Source organism: Alligator mississippiensis, chromosome 12, assembly GCF_030867095.1.
Source record: "Alligator mississippiensis isolate rAllMis1 chromosome 12, rAllMis1, whole genome shotgun sequence".
NCBI lineage: Eukaryota > Metazoa > Chordata > Crocodylia > Alligatoridae > Alligator > Alligator mississippiensis.
This window is the reverse complement of record NC_081835.1, coordinates 46,802,590-46,820,887: the sequence shown is the minus strand read 5'-3', so window position 1 is coordinate 46,820,887 and position 18,298 is coordinate 46,802,590. Positions and strand designations below refer to the sequence as shown.

The window sequence follows — 18,298 nt, the reverse complement described above, 5'->3', positions numbered from 1 at the left end:
CTTGGGTGTCTGAGGGGCTGTTAGAGCGGCCAGATGCAGAGAAAAAGTTCTGTTGGTTTAGATCCTGTAATGCTGGGTGACCCCCAGGGAAGGATCATGGTGCTAAGGGACACAGGAAATCTTGGCAGGGAGCTTGGGTAGAGATCCACTGGGACATATGGCTTGCCTGTGTGAAAGGACGAGGTGGAGATTGGTGCCAAGATAACAGTTCATTTAGCCACATATTGGGTGTCCATGCCTGACAGGCAGCAAAATGCTCACAGCCATTGCCCATGCCCTGGACACTGGCATGGGGACTTTCAGGCTGGTTTGGCAAAGTGCTGACTCTCAGGAATCTTGATGCTTTCCTCCATTCTCTGGCTCTTGGAGCGGTCAGAGAGAGGCATCTCAGCAGTCATTTAAATAGAAAGTGAGTTTCTTCCTTGTTATGGAGAAAAGCTTGAGATCATGATTCAGGTCCCACCTCCAGATGCCAAAGCCAGAAGAAAGCAATGGAAAAGAGCCCAAAGCTACTGCTTTTGAAACTGTTTTTAAAGCAATGTCATGAACATTGAGGCCTGATTCTTCAATGCCGTGGGTTAGTGATACTGGGAAAAGGCCAGTTCATCCCTGAACCACTTCTGTGGCTTGCAGTCCAAGGGGTTTATGGGACCTCAGGGCTTTACTGCAAGGAATGTTGGGAAACAAGACTGTATGCAAGGGTTTGACCCTTCTCAGGGTATGACTGCTACAGGTGGTCAGGGCTTGAGCCTAAAGAATCACAGCCCAGAGAATCAGGACAGACAAGGGCACGTGGCAGGGGTCCCAACTAGGGGTCAAGGAGCAGGAGGGTCAGGAGGCTAAGGTCAGTAAGGGGCTGGGATGTAGGCAATCAGCCTGAGTAGAACCATGAGCCAGCTGGGGTCAGGAACAAGGGGCAGGGAACAGGACTGGAGCCATGGGAGCTGGAGCAAGCAGCTGTAACTGTAGGGGACTGGGACATGGGTAATTACAAGATGAGCCAGGAGCTGGGGTCTGGACTGGAGTGTGGAAGCTTAAGGGGTCAAGCAGCTGGTGAAGAAGTCGGGAAGCAGGACCCAGGGAACAGGAACCCAGGAACAAACAAGCAGGATCCAGGGACTGGGAAAGCAGGAACCAGCAGGCAGGGCTTAGGAAGCTGAGCTGAAGGACCCAGCAGCCAAAGGCTAGACAGGGAGGTCTGTGCCCTGTTGAGCAGCCTGCTGGGCACTGAACATGCTGCAAGCAGGAAGCCATGTCCATGAATGCAAGAGGAGCCAGCTGGGACAGTTAGGCCCCTGGCAGCCAGGCCTGCATGGGAAACCAGGCTCAGCTGAGGGCAATTCAGCCTGCCTGCTGCCCTGGCTCCTGACAATCCTCAGCAAACCCTGGGATGAGGATTCTGCTAGTTCTGGGAGGGGTCTTGCAACCAGTAACAGGTTGTCAGGATCTGGGTAAGGACAAGAGAGCCTCAGTTCCCAATGACCAGCAGCTCAGCTCCTGGGCTGGGCAAAGCCTGCTTTGGGAAGCTGAGGGGTGGCTGCTTAGCAGACAACAGGTGCTGCCCTCCCCTGAGTGCCATGCCTGTGTCGAACATGAGATTGGGCAGTGCAGCTTCATCCACTAGGCTCGGTGCCTCCAGCTTTCATCATGAACTAGATCCCGGTCAGACACGACCCCTTGCTCACCCCTGACCAGGATGTGAGGCAGAGCGGGGAGCCCAAGGAAGGGCATTAGCTGGAAAGTGCCTCCCCCTCCAGCACAGCACCTGGCAGGGCATTGGCTGAGTTTGTGGTTGGGACCTTCAAAAATGCTCAAAACATCCGGCTTGCCTGACAAAAGGCTTCCAAGAGCCATTGCCACAGCAGCCACCATTAACGCATAACCACACCAACTGGGGGCAGTGCCCCCAAGGTAGGCTTGCTCCAGCAGTCTGGCAAAGTAGCTGCCGCAGTGGCCCTGGTATTAGAGACGGGGCCTCAATGGCCCCGAAATGGGCACCCAGCTGGGTAAAGGCCCCTGGAGAGACAGTGACAGCCAGCCAGCCGGGTGCTGTTGTTCTCCCTTGAATTAACATAGCAAAGGGGAATGTCCTGCGCTGTGCAACCGGCCTCTCCCCAGGTGGCAGGGGCCTGTGGCCCTCAGCAAAGTCACCTTCATCCCAGAGCCCATGGGGAGCTGGACCAGTTTGGGATGGTCACTGCTCAGGAGGGTGGGTGGGAGGAATGGAGAATGACACGAAGGCAATGGTTTGCATTTAACCCCTTCTGTGCTGGTGGTCTTTGTGAGGTATGGTCACCCCTTCACCCTCTCCCCATTGTGCATGCTGTATGAGGGGAGGGGGTTCCTACCCCTTGGAAAGGGGGAATCTCTCTTTGCTCTTCTCCCCTCCCCACAACATTGAGTCAAACCAAACTCTAGCATCACCTATCTGGGGGCAGGAGCTCCCTGGTCTAGCAGGAGATGGGCTGAGCAGGCCAGGTGCTGTGGTTGTGCAGAGAGGCCCATGCTGCAGCGTGATGCAGGGAGGGAGGGAGGGAACAGAGGCCAGCAGATAAGAGGGAGAATGCAGCTGCTTTATCAACAGCATCCAGTACAATAGAGGAGCTAGTCGGAGGCTGAGATGGCTGCCTCCAGCGCAGCCTGTTGCTATGTGAATGGGCAATGCGACCTTTCCCCTGCCTCCTGCCACATGCTCCAGGCAGGGACTGTGGGGCTTGGGGCCAGTGCTGGCTGCCATTGCACAGAGCAGGCTTCTTCCTTACTCCCAGAGCCAGCTGGGGTTTGGGGTGCCCACGACTGGCCAGGTCAGGGGACATCATCAGAGATCGAGAGAGGCCATTTGGCCTCATGGAACACTCCCCACCCCGACCACCGCCGCTCTCTGGACCCCCTGTCCTACAGTCTAAAGGCAGCTCGCTCTCTCCACAGAACAGGGAGGGACCCAGCAGCCAGCAGGTGGGGGCTACGCCCCAAGCAGTGGGGAGGTAAAGCTGTCTGCTCTCCATGGAATAGACCAGGGGCCATGGCAGGCTAACCCCAGGTTCAGTGTGAGCCAGGGAGCTTCCCACATGCGTGTCATGGGCATCTTGCACCTATCTGGCTGGGACATCCTCCTTTCTGCCTCCACACAAGTGTCAAAAGCCATGCACTGGACAGAGGGTTGCATCTGGCCTGCTGGACTCAGATGAGGGCTGGAGGGCTTGGAGGCAACAGAGAGGGAGCAAGAGGCACACGAAGACCAAGGAGGCTCTACTTGGGGGCTACGGTCGTGGCTGGGGAATGGGAGTGGTTGTGCATCAGGTCAGTGCCTGGGAATGGCAGGGAGGCCTTTGTGATCAGGACATGCATCCTCTGCATGCATGCCTGCTCATGTACTCTTCCCCTTCACATGAGAAAAGAGATAGGGCCCTGGACTAATGGGCTGATGGTCAGACCTAGTACAGCACCTTATGTTCTAAAACCCCTCTGATGTGTCACCAGGCAAAAGAAATAATAAGGAGTTAGTATAAAATCTTCCAGGCTGGGTTTTCCAAGTGGGTGACAGGTAGCCAGCCCCATTACCTCCTGGTCCCACAGGCCCCATCCCAGCTGCCAGCCCAAGGCCCTTATTCTCCACCCATCAGTGATCCAGGGGCAAGGGTCATTTTGAAGCTGTGGCAGGAGCTGACCCCTCTGCTCTTGAGCCTTTTCGCTTCATCCAGTACACCCCATCCCTCAGTGGGATCCTGGAGCCAGAGCTGGGCTGTGGGGTTCATGAGGCACAACCGAGTTCAGCTCACTCCCTGGGGCTGGCAGCGTGTCCATTTGTATCAGTAAACACGGGGCTATGACTCACCACCCATGCCGTGGGACCCAGTTCCTGGTGTGATAAGATCTGGAGGATACCTCCTGCTGCAGGAGAGCACAGGGGAAGGCAGCCTTCCCCCCAACATGGACCCATGGGGAGGTTCCAGGATGTGGTGGACAACCCCACACAACGCACATAGCTCCTGATAGGGGAGGACGGACAGTGCCTGTGCTGAGGATCAGGACGGAGGTCTGGCTGAGGTCTAGGAGGTTCCAGCAGCACTAATTATGCTGCCCAGACACCCACTCCCAGCATGGACACACTGCACCAGGGTGAATTGGGGCTGGGAGCTGTGTGGCTTTAGCCCAGCTTGTATCCACGTGCAGACAAAGTCTTACACAAGCATCGCCTGGCTATCCTAGGGCTGATGCTGGCAGTTGCACCAGCAGGTACAATGCCCCAGTGGAGGTGAGATTTTGGAGCCAAGGTCTTCTGCCACTGATGCTGGGTGAATCATTTCACCATGCTGCATGTAAAACAAGGATGATGATACAGGCTTGTGTCACATGGGAGGGCTGTCTAGCTTAATTTCTCTCTTTGCAAAATACCTGGAGACAGTCCAGCCTCAGTCACACAGAAGGCTCCAAGCTGGTCAGCTAAAATCACTTGCACTGTTGCACGCATGTTGGGAACACCTGAGCATCAGGGTAGGGAAGGTATCTAACCATTTGCCATCATGGTTATTCAGCGGCATGTTACACCTCCTTTACATGTGGAGAGTGGAGAATGGGGCCTTCTCAATGACTAAGGAAGGAGAAATGGACAATGTGGCATTACAGGTGCTTTACAACTTGAATTCCCAAAGCAACCTAGTCTTCCATTTCAGAAAGACAAGGGGATCTTGGCAAAACCCAACCCAGTGAAGAGTTTGGGCCATATGTGACAACCTGCCAGTGAGCAGCATCTGTCATGGCTTCTTCATTCCTACTATTGGAGACCCCCTACCCCAGAAACACCCTCTGCAGCTCTGTAGTCAGATCTGTCAACAAGCAGTCTCATTCCCTGGTGTGGCCAGGTGGAGAGATTGTGAAACATCACATGGAAGCAGTCTCTGTCAAGCAAAACCAAGCCATGGCTCCAAGCTGTGTGATCAAGTCTATTAATAGAAATCGGTTAAAATCGCTCTTTAAAAAATACATTAGCAGTTAATTAAAAACCTATTACATGTAACCTCAGGCAAGTCCTGCTGTGTGGGCAGGGGAAATCCCCACTCACCAGCACCCGGTATTTAGGGCTGGTTGTCTCTATAGAGAAAAGCATTAACCTTTGTACTGCAGTGGGCTCCGAGCCTGGCACCGAACTCCTTGCTGGTGTGTGATTTGATTGTGATGGCTGCAGGCCAGGTATTACCCCTGCCATGATCCTCATCTGTTACTACCTAGCACCCTGAAACGTGGCAAGCCTCCTATGGTCCCTGAAACTAGGGACATTACCCCACAGATGAATCTGGCCCCCACCATAAGGAATAAGGACACAGTCCCTTCCGCGTTCCATGGCAACCTGCATTTGTCTCATCGAGTCATTGCAGAGGCTGCTTTCACTTTGGATTAGGCTGAGTGTGCATGAGGTGCCCCTAGGCAGGCAGGAGCTGGCTCCCTGCTGCTTTCCACTAGCTCCCATCACAGCTTGGCACAGCAGCTTCACCTGTCCTGTTTCAGACCTCACAGGCTTTCGAACAGAGCTCTGCTTGCCCAGAACAAGTGTCCATTTCTAGTGTCCACCTCAGATGGCTGCCTATTGAAGTCCCTTTGATGGCACATTCTCTGATCCCATGGGCAGGCACAGCTCTGAGGTCAAGAAAGTGAATCCACACTGAAACCCTCTCTCCACAAGAACAGATAGGGGCCTGGCTACCCCTCACTCACAGCTAGAACTTATTAGAGCTGCCTGCCCATCCCTGCTCCTGGAATTGCTGATCCGTAGATCAGAGGGAGGCACGGTGATCTACCAGACTGAAACAAGGGAGAAGGGGACAGAAGGGACCCACAGACCTTCTCCCCCTCTCACAACTATCCAAGTTGTGACTGATTAGGTGACCTCTGGTGACCTCTTGATTTCCCTGACAACCCATCTAGAAGACAAGGTTGTGGCAGGAGCTCTCCAAAAGCTCAAAAGCTCTATCTGGAGTGCATAATGAAAAGTGCTTGGAGAAGAACAGGATTAGCTCTCATAAACACCCATCCCTCCTCCTTCCACCCTCCTGCTGGTTTTCCCTACCCCACTGTGGAACAGCATTGCCAAGTCGGCTTTACCCTCCCATGCTCAAGAAGATAAATCCTCTCAAATACATCATCCTTCACCAGATCAGAAAATGGCCAGTCAGGCCTTCCCGTGAGCTGAAACCCCACATCAATCCTCCATGCTGCAGCAGCCAGGATGCAGACCACAGTGACCTGATATCCACCCTAACCCCTGTCCCTTCTCAGTTTGTTTCTTCTGGGATTTGACCTGGAATTCTGAAGCCCATCATGGTCTGGTCCACTGTGTTCCTGGGGCTGGAGTTGATGTAGCTGGACTGGGTCTCCAGTGTGCAGCCAGTCCTTTGTAAGAACTGAAAGAAGTTCTCATGGATAGACCCCTCTGGACTAGAGAGACAGAGGTCCTGGGTCAGGGATCTGTTGAGGCAGTTCCTCCCTAGTCTGGACAGCTCTTCCCGTATCTGACGGTTCAGTAGCCCGTAGAAGAAGGGGTTGATGGCAAAAGAAGAGTAGGCAAGCCAGGTAACAACAATCTCCCCAGGGCCCCCAGCAGGAGTGACTGAGTTAACAGAGCAGTGTAAGTGAAAGGAGAAGAACGGCAGCCAGCAACACAGGAATTGGCCCACAATGAGCACTAAGGTCAAGGCAGCCTTGCTCCCTCCAAACACTCGCTCTGGGGACAGCCGGGGAGGCAGGTTTCTGGTTGTGATGATAGTCACTTGGCTGTTAATGGAGTCTGATCGTTGCCTGGGAGTGGCCGTCCAAGAAGGGACAGGGGCATGCTTCAGGGAAGCAATCCGGGCCACTCTGTAGATGCTGCAGTAGACGGCAAAGATAATGAAGGTGGGCACGATGAAGCAGAGGGTGCTGAAGACAATGACAAAGATCTTCTTGTGGGCTCCAGGGCTCCAGTACACTGTGCACTTACTGGCACTGGTGGCTCCATTGTCTTGGGGCCACCCCACCAAAGCCAAGACTGTGATCAGGACAGATTTAATCCAGATGAAGACCACCACAGTGACTGCCAGCCCAATGGTCATTTTGACCTCATACCTCATTGGGTGGACGATGTAGTAATACCTCTCCACACTGATGACTGAGATGGTGAGAATGGAGGCGCTGATGAAGCAGATGTTCAAAAAGATCAGGGTCTGGCACTCTGCAATGCTATAGATCACCCTGTTGAAGCATGAGGAGCTGGAAATGATCCCCAGTGGCATCAGGAAAATGGCAGACAACAGATCTACCAGGCAGAGATGGCAGACAAAGATAAACTTCCTCAGGAGAGGGGTCTTGAGGATAACTACCATCACAGCTGTGTTGGCGACCAGGGCTATGACATTCAGCAGGACCATGAAGAAGAGGCCGACAGCCTCCTGGAATGTGGAAACCTCAGCTGCTGAAAAAGGGCCTAGTCCCTGAGTAGCATTGAGCCCAGTTCTGTTTGCCATTGCACCCAACAGCTGATTCCAATTTCCCAGCACCTGGACAGCAATAACCGCTTGTCACCACCTTCTAGAATCATATAAATCCATCACCATCTTCACGGACACATCTTCTCTCCTCTGTGGAAAAAGTGGGAGGAACAGAACGTAGAAGAATTGTAAATGAGCAAAGAGAAAGCCTTACAACTGATTCTGACCCCAAATGACCCTGGGGATGGTGAGAAAACTTCACCTTTCTGGGCATCCACAGAATCCCATTTAAGAGTAGTTCTGTGGTTCTAGGGTTGTTGGCTGTAGCCATGTTGGCCTAAGGACATACTCGGGCAAGGTTCTTTGGATAGATGTGATATCTTTTATTAGACCAACTAAACTATTTAGATATCACATCTACCCAAAGAACCTTGCCTGCATTCTGTGGTTGAATGCAGTCCTTCAAGCCAACAAAGGCCAGAGAGATTCAGGAAGTGGCACAGGAAAGAGCAAGGCCAGAAAAGGAATCACAAGCCAACCTGGTGAGCCTTCTCAGAGCTACAGAAATCAATGCACGGTGACCTTATCTATCCACCTGTGTATGCCACATTTAGAGATGTTCAGGACCATAGCCAGACCTTCCAAGAGACATGAGCTCTGGCTGGCTGGAACAGTTCAGCTACATTGTGTGCATTTGTCCTGCTGCATTGGGGGAGCACTGTATGGCTGAAGCTCTTAGAATGGGGTGTAGACCCCCACCTCAGGGACCAGTGAACAACAAGCTGTCTGGTTTGACCCAAGCTATTTAGCATTAAGTAATCAACCTAGGCTGGAGTGAAACTGGTAACCCACAGGTACCTGGCTCCAGGTCCCATCTGATGTCTGGGAGATGAGTAAAGGGGGACAAGAGAAAAGACTGAGGTATAAAGGAGGGGTGTCAAACATATGGCCCATGCACTGGATTCAGCACATTAAGCCATGCCATCTGGCCTGCCATGCTCCTAGAAGAGGTGGGAATGGGGGGGGGGGAGTGGCACTGCCAAAATCCAAGGTACAGAGCCCCATTGGGACACATTGGGAGTTGTGGGACAATGGCTGCATTAACACCTGCAGCTACCTGGCATTGCATGCCCCATCACCACATCCAGATCCAGTCCATGAGAAAGCCCCCACAGTCAGAATCCAGCTTGTGGGGATAGAGAGAGCAAACCAGTTTGACAGCCCTGAATAAAGTCTATGAAGTCTGGAGAAGAGTGACTGTAAGCGTCAGTACAAAACCAAGGGGTCTCCAGGAGGGCAATCCCTCAGCAACGAGAGGAAACCCCATTCCAGACCAGGCACACACTGCCCAGGAAATGCATAGGTGCAGCAGGCTGCCAAGATCTTGCATTAGGCAAGAGTCACTGAAGGACTGGGCACTTCCTAAGCAGCCAGGATACCCAGAGGTTCTAGAATGAGAGGCACACATGTAAGGGAGGTTCCAGCTGATGCTTCTGGGAATAAGCCAGTCATTAGCTTCTGGGGGGTCAGGAGGTTTCCTCCACTACTCTGAGTCAGCTCATGCTGGGTCCTGGTGGAGACAGGATGTTAACCCTGATGAACCCCTGCCTGATCTGACCTGGCAGTCCCTGGGCACCCATGGCAATGAACTCAGGGCATGTGTGTGTGTGTGTGTGTGTGTGTGTGTGTGTGTGTGTGTGTGTGTGTCCTCACTCCTCACTTCAAATTTGCTGTACCTAGAAAGGGAGATCACTTCTCCCTAACCCTGAATGGCTTTGTGTAGTTGAGGGTGGAGACTTGTCTATTGCACTGTGGGCAGGAACCCCTACAAGAGCCTACTACAGCCTCCCAATTGAAGGATCTCAGCTACACACTATTTCATGGAAATGGGGGATTTCCCCTTAGCTTGCTCCTTTGGCCTTTTGTCTAAGGGCAAGCGAGACTCAGGGGCATCTGAACCCCAAAGCCTCTAGGCTTGGGGCTTGCACGTAGGATGCCTGCCACAGATCTGGGAGTATCTGAAGCCCCAGGCTGAAGAGTCTGGGAGGTAGAATACTTGCTGGTGGTAACATCACATGGACCTGAATGACTGAGCTCTGCTAGTCAATGGAATCTGGAACTGATTTGACTAATTTAGCTTGAGACATGAAATTAAAAAAAAATCCAGCTGTGCTGCTGCTGTATCTATATTTCTACACACTTTCTTCTGACTGCCCCTGGGCTGCCCTGGCACATTCTGGGCTGAGCCAGTCCTGTCCTCAGGCATCCAGGGCTGGTTGCAGCCCCCTGCCCAGGTTACACAGCTTTAATTTTTCTGGAAACTCATCTGGGCTGCTCCTCCAAGGGGACTTTCCCAATTAAGGATCAAATGCATTCCAAGGGTCTCTGCAGGGCTATAAATCCACAGGCAGCCTTGGAAAGTAGCCAAGGAGGCACTGACATTTCAAGCCCCTCAGGAGCCAGCTTGCAAATTAATTGCCACTTCAAGGTTGGAGCAGTGTCCAGATGAACTCACCCAACTGGCCCCTGGCAGCTCAGATGAACTCTGAAGAACTAGCTGAAAGATTCACCTATCCAAAAGGGTCTAGTTGTGTTGGAGTTTATGGCAAACATGGGCTGGTTGGGAGTCACACCTCTATCATCTGCAGCTTCCCAGTTCAGGACCTTGTACTGCATTGCTGAAGCCAATGCAAGCTTTGCCATCTGCTCCAGTGGCTACAGCAGCATGTCCTAAATACTGAGAGGGAGCATTATTTTCTCCATTTTTAACCTAAACATCACAAAGTTGCTGCATGTTCTGAAGCAAGAATTGGTACATGTGACCATGGCTGAACTGCTGCTGGTGAGTACTCAGGGCTCCTGGGGTGGTGGTGGGGAGGATAAGTGGCTTTTTGCTGAGATAAGCCAGGCAGGTGCTTTGTGGCTCTTCAACATACCATCTTTCTGTACTGCCCTAACATCAAATCTGATGCTGCACCTGCCTGTTCTGATTGTCTCCAATGGATGCTCAGCCTTTTACCTACCTGGACAATTTCTAATCAAAGGCAAATTTCCATCATAAGCTGCCAGGTTACAAAGCCCCAGATGCTGTCTGCCCTGATGCTGGGCATCCCAGAGCCCCCTGCAGCAAGTCTGTGAAATTGACAAGAATGTCAATTTCACAGGTGCTATTAGCCACCGAACTCATCAGAATGTCAATTTCACCCAGCAGCTGCTGGGTCCAGGGGATGACCTGAAGTGTGGGTTCTGGTTGAGGAGACATTTTCATGCTGAAACCAAATTTAGAAAAGGTGACATTTCCTGGAAACCAGAACCCAGCTTTTTGCCAGTCGCTACTCAGAATATTTTGCTTCCCAAACTTCTGTGCATGAACCTATAATGGCAGCATTATAGAAATATCACCCCCAGCCCCCTCCAAACCAGCAGCCCTGCAGGAAAGGGCTGTCCTCTCAGAATCCTTCCTTAGCTATCCTGTTTCCCCTGGCTTTCAGATCCATCCCCTGAGCAATGACAAGGGAGGGGCTCAATTCCCAGCTGATTGTTCCAGGATGCCCTCCTGGACCCCTTTCCCTTTCTCCCCCCATTGATCAGCTGCTCCAGAACCAGACAGTGGCTCTAGTACAGCTTCAGAGGTGCAGGGAGATCTCCCGCTGCTCATATTCTTTGAATTTCCATGATTCAGATCCTGGGCCAGTTCCCTCTGTGTTCATAGCCATGGGTGCTGCTGAGGGAGGGTTTGAGGCATGAGGGTCTGAGGTCCCACTCATGATCTGGAGCAGAGTACAGGGCAGGGCAGGGGAAACAAGGCAGACAAGAAGGGGGCCTGTGGGCCATGCTGGGGTTGGGTGAGTTGCATAATGGCTGGTCGGGGAAGGCTTTGGGGGGAAAGTTGGGCTCAGAGGGCTGAGCAGTGTTCAGGTCTGGAGAGGAGTGGCAGATGAGTGCAGAGCAAACTGTCAGAACTGTGGTGATGGGTCAGCCTGGAGGGCTGGCTGGGCCAGGGGGACAGTGTCACTGCACATGAAATGTCTTCTGGTTTAGCCTGAGAGCCAGGCTTTGGATCTGGGGCAGGAGGCTGGGGTTAGTCGTGGCTCTGTCTGATCCAGCAGGACATTTGGGATCTGACAATCCATGGCCTTTGGATGGGACAGGGTGTCCAGAGTGCCCAATTGTGCCCCACATGCAGGCAGGGAACAGCTGGGTACATGAATGGCCCTGGATGGGTGCAGACCAGGGCCTGCTACCCTGAGTAGCAGGACATTCCCCAGTCCCAGTGGCAGATGGAGGGATGTACCTAACTTTCCCAGTGAGCTCCCAGGGTATGCAGCACTCTTAGGGCTGGTAGTGCTCTGATTCTGCAAAGCAAAGACCACTCCTGCTCTTGGTAGCTGGGGATGCCCCATTCCCCCATGTGAATGCAGTGCTGGGGCAACTGCTGTATCCAGCCTGCAAAGCAAGGACCCTGGTCCAGACAGCCATAGCCCCTGTGCTCAGATCCTCATGTGCCACATTTAGTACAGGCAGTGCCGGTGCTCTCTGGTCCCAAGACTCCCTGCTGGGCTGCAGCTGTAGATTGAAGGTGGAGCACCCCTGAGTCTCCAACCTGCACCTCTGAGTGCCTGGAGTTGATGTAGTTGGACTGGGCGCCATCCATGGGGTGCCAACATCTGGTGAGCCTGATGACATGGGGTCATTTGGTACCAGTCACTGTTGTTGGGTGTTTGCCCACGAGCAACTGGACCAAGGCCAGAAAAACCCTCCAGGGGCAGCTTTGCTATCATGCACACAGTATATTCCCCACACCAGCCCCCATCCAGAGCACCCCATGCCATCCCAAAACACCTCCATCTTCCCCAGGGAAGGGTGTACATTCATGCCAGGGAGGGCAGCATCCATGCCCCATACTGCTGGGTCAGTTCAGCCCCCACTTAAATACAGTGCCTTTTTCCCAGCATCCCCTCCCCAGCCACTTCAGTGCCAGGCTTGCCTATGGGTCCCCTTGCTACAAGTACCCGGCAAACTCTTTATCAGCAGTGCCCTTGGAACAACTCCAGCCCTACTGCCCAATCTGTCCCCAGAGTCAAACCATGCCAGCCCCCTGAGGCATCCCTCATGCTGGCAGAGGACACTGGGTTTGATCCCAACAGCAGGAGCACCCAGCTGGGCTGAGGGCTGGCAGGGAATTTGGAGAGAGCCTTGCAGGGGACTGGGTGCTAAGCAGCAGCTGCAGATTGGAGGGCAGTGCCAGGCCACCAAAGGAGCCAGTTCTGGTGTATGAAGGTAATCTCAGCCCTAAAGGAGCCAGGAGCAGCAGGGCTATGGGGAAGGTGTGAGACCATTACTAGCATCTCCGCAGGAAGCGAGGCAGGATGGGAATGGTCAGGGATGCTCAGCAGCAATACCAGGCTGTGTGCCTGGGGTGGGCTGGCAGATCCAGGCTGGGAAGGATCCCCTTCATTAAGTGGTGAATGTGTACCCAAGCACCCACAGCCTCCTGTCTGTCTGGGCACCCTTTACCAAGCCATTTCTAACCCAGAGCTTGTGCACCAGCAACTTGCAACAGGGTCTCAGAGGGCACATAACGTCTGATGCTTACAAGAGCTGGACAGAAGTAAAAGGAGCAGTTTTGTGTGGCCAGTATCATAGGTCCAGATTCTGGACTTGCTCCCCAGAGCACACCAATGAGCACACCCTTGCACACACACTGCAAAACTACACAGCGTACCAATGGGGCCCTGACACAGCCAGCAAGTGGGCCACAGAATCCCCCCTGCCCGGCTCTATCAGCAGCCAGCTCTGCTGCTGCTACCCCTTTCCTGTCCCTCCCTTGCCTCCCCTCCCCTTCAGCAAAACAGAGTGAATGGCAGGGCAGGGCACAGGTCTGGGAGCCAGGCAACCTGTTGCCAACTCTGTCACTGATTGGCCGAGCAACCTTGACCACAACAATGTGCCTTGGTTTCCTCTTCCCTGAGCTGGGTGCAAGCCCCATCAGCCACTGCAGCAGAAGACCTAGGTCTCCAGTGCTGTCACTGGGACAGCGTCTTCCACAGCCATGGCTAAGGCAAGTCCTCTCTCTCTGGACACCTGTGCCTACAGCAGGTCTACTCCCAAACAGAGGCACCATTCAAAGAATGACTCCCCCCCCACGTTACTGCACCAGCCAAGGTTCCTAGCACAGACCTGCCCAGAGCAGTGCCAGCTCCTCTCCCTGCCTTGCCACTGCCCCATGGTAATTTCATCTTCTCCTGTGCCCCCCAGTGCCTCTCCCTCTCTGATCCTTGGTTACTAGCCCTGGACACATGGAACATGCTACACAGGAAGACTAGAGCACTGGGGAGGGTCCTGGGCACCTAAGAGGATCAGCACTCGCAGGGCATTGGGGTGACTAGCATCAAGTCATTTAGCAAGACACCCATCCTCCCTGCCTGCCCTGTACCCCCAACTCCTGGGAGGAGGATACTGACCTGACTGGAGTGTCCCTGAAGCCTCCTCATTGGCTGGGGGCTTCCTCAGCTCATCTCTGCCAGGCTGGGGCTTCGTCTTCCCCTGTTGAACACGAGCTGCTGGAGGGGCTCAGACCACTCCCTGCCCCAGACTCGGGGGCACTACAGGCTTGCCCCAGTCCTGCAGGTAAGTGTGACTGAGCAACGTCTTTGGCCACTGCCTGGCATGAAGGGCTGGCAGCTGCTGTCCACGCGCCCAGTTGCTTTGCAGATTCGAAGCTCTGCCTTCCTGCACCTGCCTTGAGTGAAGCACCAGAGGGTCTCAAGGCATCTGCCTAGTGGGGCTGTGCCCACCTAGTGCACCTCTGTCTGGCATCAGCTCCTGCACCCCAGCCCTGGAAAGGAGCTGGGAAGCTGCGGGCAGCTGCTGATCTGCGCTGTGGATGGCACAGGCTGTCACTCCAGGTCTCCGCCTGGCCTTTTAAAGCGCTGTCATTCACATGGAGAATTCTGCTGGGTCCTAACAGCCCCACACTCCCACAGCCACGCAAGGGTGGCTCTGGGCAGGGAAACCCAGTGCCTAGGGGTCACCCTCTCTTCCAGGGCCTGCTTCTGCCATGTTGCCCCTGCAGCAGTAAGCCATCAGGGCAGCAGGAGGGCCTAAGACACAAGCCCCCATTAGCTGGCTCAGGCAGGGAAGAGGACCTGGCAGTACCTCACAATCCCAGGGTCTTGAAACCCCACAACTCCTCACAGAGTTTAAGGGCTCTGGGATCAAAGCAATTCCACCCTCATCCCAAGCCAGGCAGGGCATCCGGTACTCGGACTAAGGGACAGTGTCCCCCAGGCTCCCCTCTCCTTAAGGGCACATGGCACAGCAGCTCCAGGGGATATGGACCTGCCTGGTCAAATCATTAAACAGGCCAGTGAGGGGCCCATCGTATGTGTGGCAGGGGGCCTTACCAGCCCATCCACCACTGTCAGACCTCCTCAGTGTACCAAAACTGCAGCCTATAGACAGAAAGGGGCAAGATTTCCAATGCGATGAGAGATCTGAAGCGCCCAGCCAGGGATGTCAGAAAAGAGCTGGATTTTTTTATGAGAGCTGTGTGTCTCCCCACATCCCCCTCACCCACAAGCCAGGCCCTTACTCTCCCAGAAATGAAGCTCCCAGAAGGGAGGGACAAGAACTGCTGGTTCCTTTGGAAACTCCTGGCACAGACAGAGAGATGGCCAGGACTGCTAATGCCTTTGGAGACAATGGAAGGGCATGAAAGTGCCACCACAGTTATCCTGGGATCCAGGACTCCCAGGTACTGTTCCCACCTGAGGTATTGTATGACCTTGGGCAAGTTACTTCCCCTCCATGTGCCTCACTTTCCCCACCTGGGAAATGGGGAGAAGATTCAGCCCATGGCAAGGAGAAGGGTGTCTGGGGTGGAAATGTAATTCCTTAATGCCTGCAACGTGCTGCATGACCCTGAGCTGGCAGAGTGGGATTCAGAGAAGCCCAACAATGCTTCTTATGGCCCAGAGCCACAGGAACTCCAAGCAGCCCAGCTCTAGCTCCCCATGGCACTGAAGCTGGCTGCACCGTATAGGAAGCCCACTCAGCTGGGCACAGCTTGCTGCTTTCATCCCTCACAAGTGGGGCTGTTCCTGCTAGGACTTGGCTTTGCAGGAGCCACAGGCAGAGCCAGGGTAGGAGCCTCTTGCTGGATGCATTTCACCTGTCAACCCCCCAAACCACCACCAAGTCCTGTTTCCTCAGACAGGCCAAATACTGCCAGGGCCCAGTGCTCATGCCATGCCCATGCTGATAGCAGACAGCTGTCAGAGAAAGGGCCCCCACCAGTCCCTCCCCACCCCCAAAACAGGGCTGGGGAAATAGCCCAGCTCAAAGAAGGGGCTGATGGATGATGTCTCCCCCCAAGAAGCAGGGCTAAGCAATTGTAACAAACCCTCAGCTGAGAGGATTTCTGGAGGTATGGAAGGGCTGGAGAAGCAGGGCAAGGGGGAGCCTGGTGTGACAACGGGGCTAGAGGTCTAGGTTTCAGTTAGGGCAGCCTCCAGCCAGAAGCAGATGGCTCTTCTTGTAGGGAGGGCGGGCAAGCATCAAACAGCAGCTCCCAATCCTGTCGCTCTCAGGCAGCAAAGCTTCCTGCCTCAAGTCCAATCAAACGGTGCCAACACCAGGGCTGAGAACTTGGCCCCTTCAGTATGCCTGTTTCCATAGCAAATAAGGAGGACCAGCCCCTGGGTAAAGATCAGAGGCTTGAACAGCTGTTTGATGGGCAGGAGCCAGTCATGGGGAAAGCCTCAATGCAGGGGAGGACTCCCCCTTCCTCTGGTCGACCAACCAGGCTCCCTGTTGACACTGGAACATGAAGTTTGTTTACATTTTTTTTTTAAATGAGCCCATTATTCTCAAGTTGTTTTATCGCTGGATTTAACTGGCCTATGGGCCACAGATGCTGCAAGGGGATTGGCTGGTTTGGATAACAAGGGGTGGGGAGGGCATTGGGGCTGGACAGGATTTTGCACCCATTGACAAGTGATGTCATGCTGTGGGAGAACAAAGCGATTGATGGCAGTCCCAAGGCACAGCCTGCTGCCAACTCAATGCCTGGTGGGGGTGGCACTGATGGAGAGCAGCGCGTGGGGCACTACCAACAAAGGGTAGCTGCGCTCAGGTCAGTGCCCTAGATGCAAAGGAGGGCTCTGAGCACATGCTGGGGGCCTCTGGGATGCCTTTTTACATAGTTAGCACAAAGAGAGCACAGAAAGGGGGACAGGGCTGATGGAGGAAGACTGTCAGAACTATGCAGGCAACCCTGGGTGGGGATAGCTAGTGGGGGTGAGGAGGGAGCAGCAGGAGGCAATGTGCCTGTCTGAACGTGACTCCCAGCAGCACTATTGACACTGAAGCCTGGGGCTTGGGAGCAGGCTGGAGAGTGCGTGTCTATGAGGCCCAGATGTGCGGGCTGGGGCTGCTGGAAGCTGCACGTTCCAAGTCACAGCTTGGGGACAGAACGCCACAGCTGCACTCAGGGACAGACACAATGGAGCACGGCCACCAGAGGGGCCAGGCCAGGGCCCCGCTGCCAAGATCAGCTCACAAGCACTGTGAAGGAAGGAAAGTGCTTCAGAGATGGTCCCTATCCCCTGTCTTCCTTTCTCCCCACATCTGCATGGGTCAGAGACTGAAGTAATCCCAAACCCCAACTGCATGGTGAAAACTAAAAGACTGTCTTAGGAAAGTACTGAGGACGGGTGCACGGGAGCATGCAGGTGACCATTGTAATGGGTGTGTGGGTTTTAAATGCATTTTAAGGTTTGTGTAGAAATGCTCATCCGGGATGCTGTATATAAAATCTCAGCCCCAAGGAGCTCCTGGCTTCGGTGGAATCAGGCTGTCAGCCTCCGACTCTCCAGTGCTGCAGAAGCCATCTCCCCTATCCCTGCCAGGCATGAGCAGGCTGAGGGCCAGTCTCTCAGGCCCAGCTTCAGTAATGCCATCTACGTCAGGGGCGCTCCCAGGCTCAATACCCACCTGCCATATCCCAGCCCAGGTAGCACCAGAAGCCACTGCATGGCCCTGTGGTCCCTAGCCCCTGCGGTGTGCCCTCTCATACCCCCACTCCTTCTGTGAGTCAAAACTTTACCTAGACATGGCCCTGCCTGCCTCAGCCATCGCCTCATATCGACACTGCTCCCTCTCCCCACACAGAGCTGCACCAGCCCCAAACACCAACCCACAATCGCTGCTCTGGGCTAGGAAGAGAGGGAGGCTGTTGTTGTGCCCTCTCTGTCATGAGAGGAAGAGCCAGGGATGCTATGGTCATAGGAGCCACACAAGACCCCAGAATAGATAGGGGAATGTTTCTCACTAGTCTTCTTGCCGCCAGTGCTTGGACTAGCACATCCCGTCTCCAACCCAGTGCTGACCCCAGCTCCCCACCTCTCTTTGTTGGCTCCTCTTCCATAGTCTCCAAGGTGCCACCTGCTCTGCCTTCTTTCTATCTACCTTTTCTGCCACCTCCACAACCCCACCTGTGTCTTCTGCCCCAAGCTGCCATCCCCCTTCCTCCCTGGCAGCTGTCTGTGGAGGTGGGGAGCTCTTGCATTCCCAGCCAAAGGAAAGCCCCCTCCCTGCACCCCGCTGCCAGCTGCTCCCAGCCTAGACCCCTTTCCCATGGGCACCACCATGAGTCTCACATTTGGCCCATTTTCCAGGGAAATTCCCCTCCACTGCATCGCCCCTAAGTATTGGAGCTCTAGAGAGGCCACTCTAGGTCCATTTCCTGCTGGGCAGGTGAGGGGGTGTGCACAGAGATGCTTGGGCACACCAATGGGACAGGACTGGGTCCATGGTGCTGCCTCAGAGCCAAGACT

The 18,298-nt window shown here is 54.2% G+C and overlaps 1 protein-coding gene across 1 annotated transcript; it reads right to left on the bottom strand.

The window, feature by feature from the left end:
- Window positions 1-4,930: 4,930 nt before the first annotated feature.
- GPR62 (G protein-coupled receptor 62) lies at window positions 4,931-18,238 on the bottom strand. The gene is made up of 2 exons (XM_006275146.4): window positions 13,925-18,238; window positions 4,931-7,610 (listed from the first exon to the last, which is right to left on the bottom strand). Exon 2 carries the CDS (start codon window positions 7,494-7,496, stop codon window positions 6,270-6,272), a length of 1,227 nt encoding a protein of 408 aa, XP_006275208.1. The 5' UTR covers window positions 7,497-7,610; window positions 13,925-18,238; the 3' UTR covers window positions 4,931-6,269.
- Window positions 18,239-18,298: the final 60 nt, after the last annotated feature.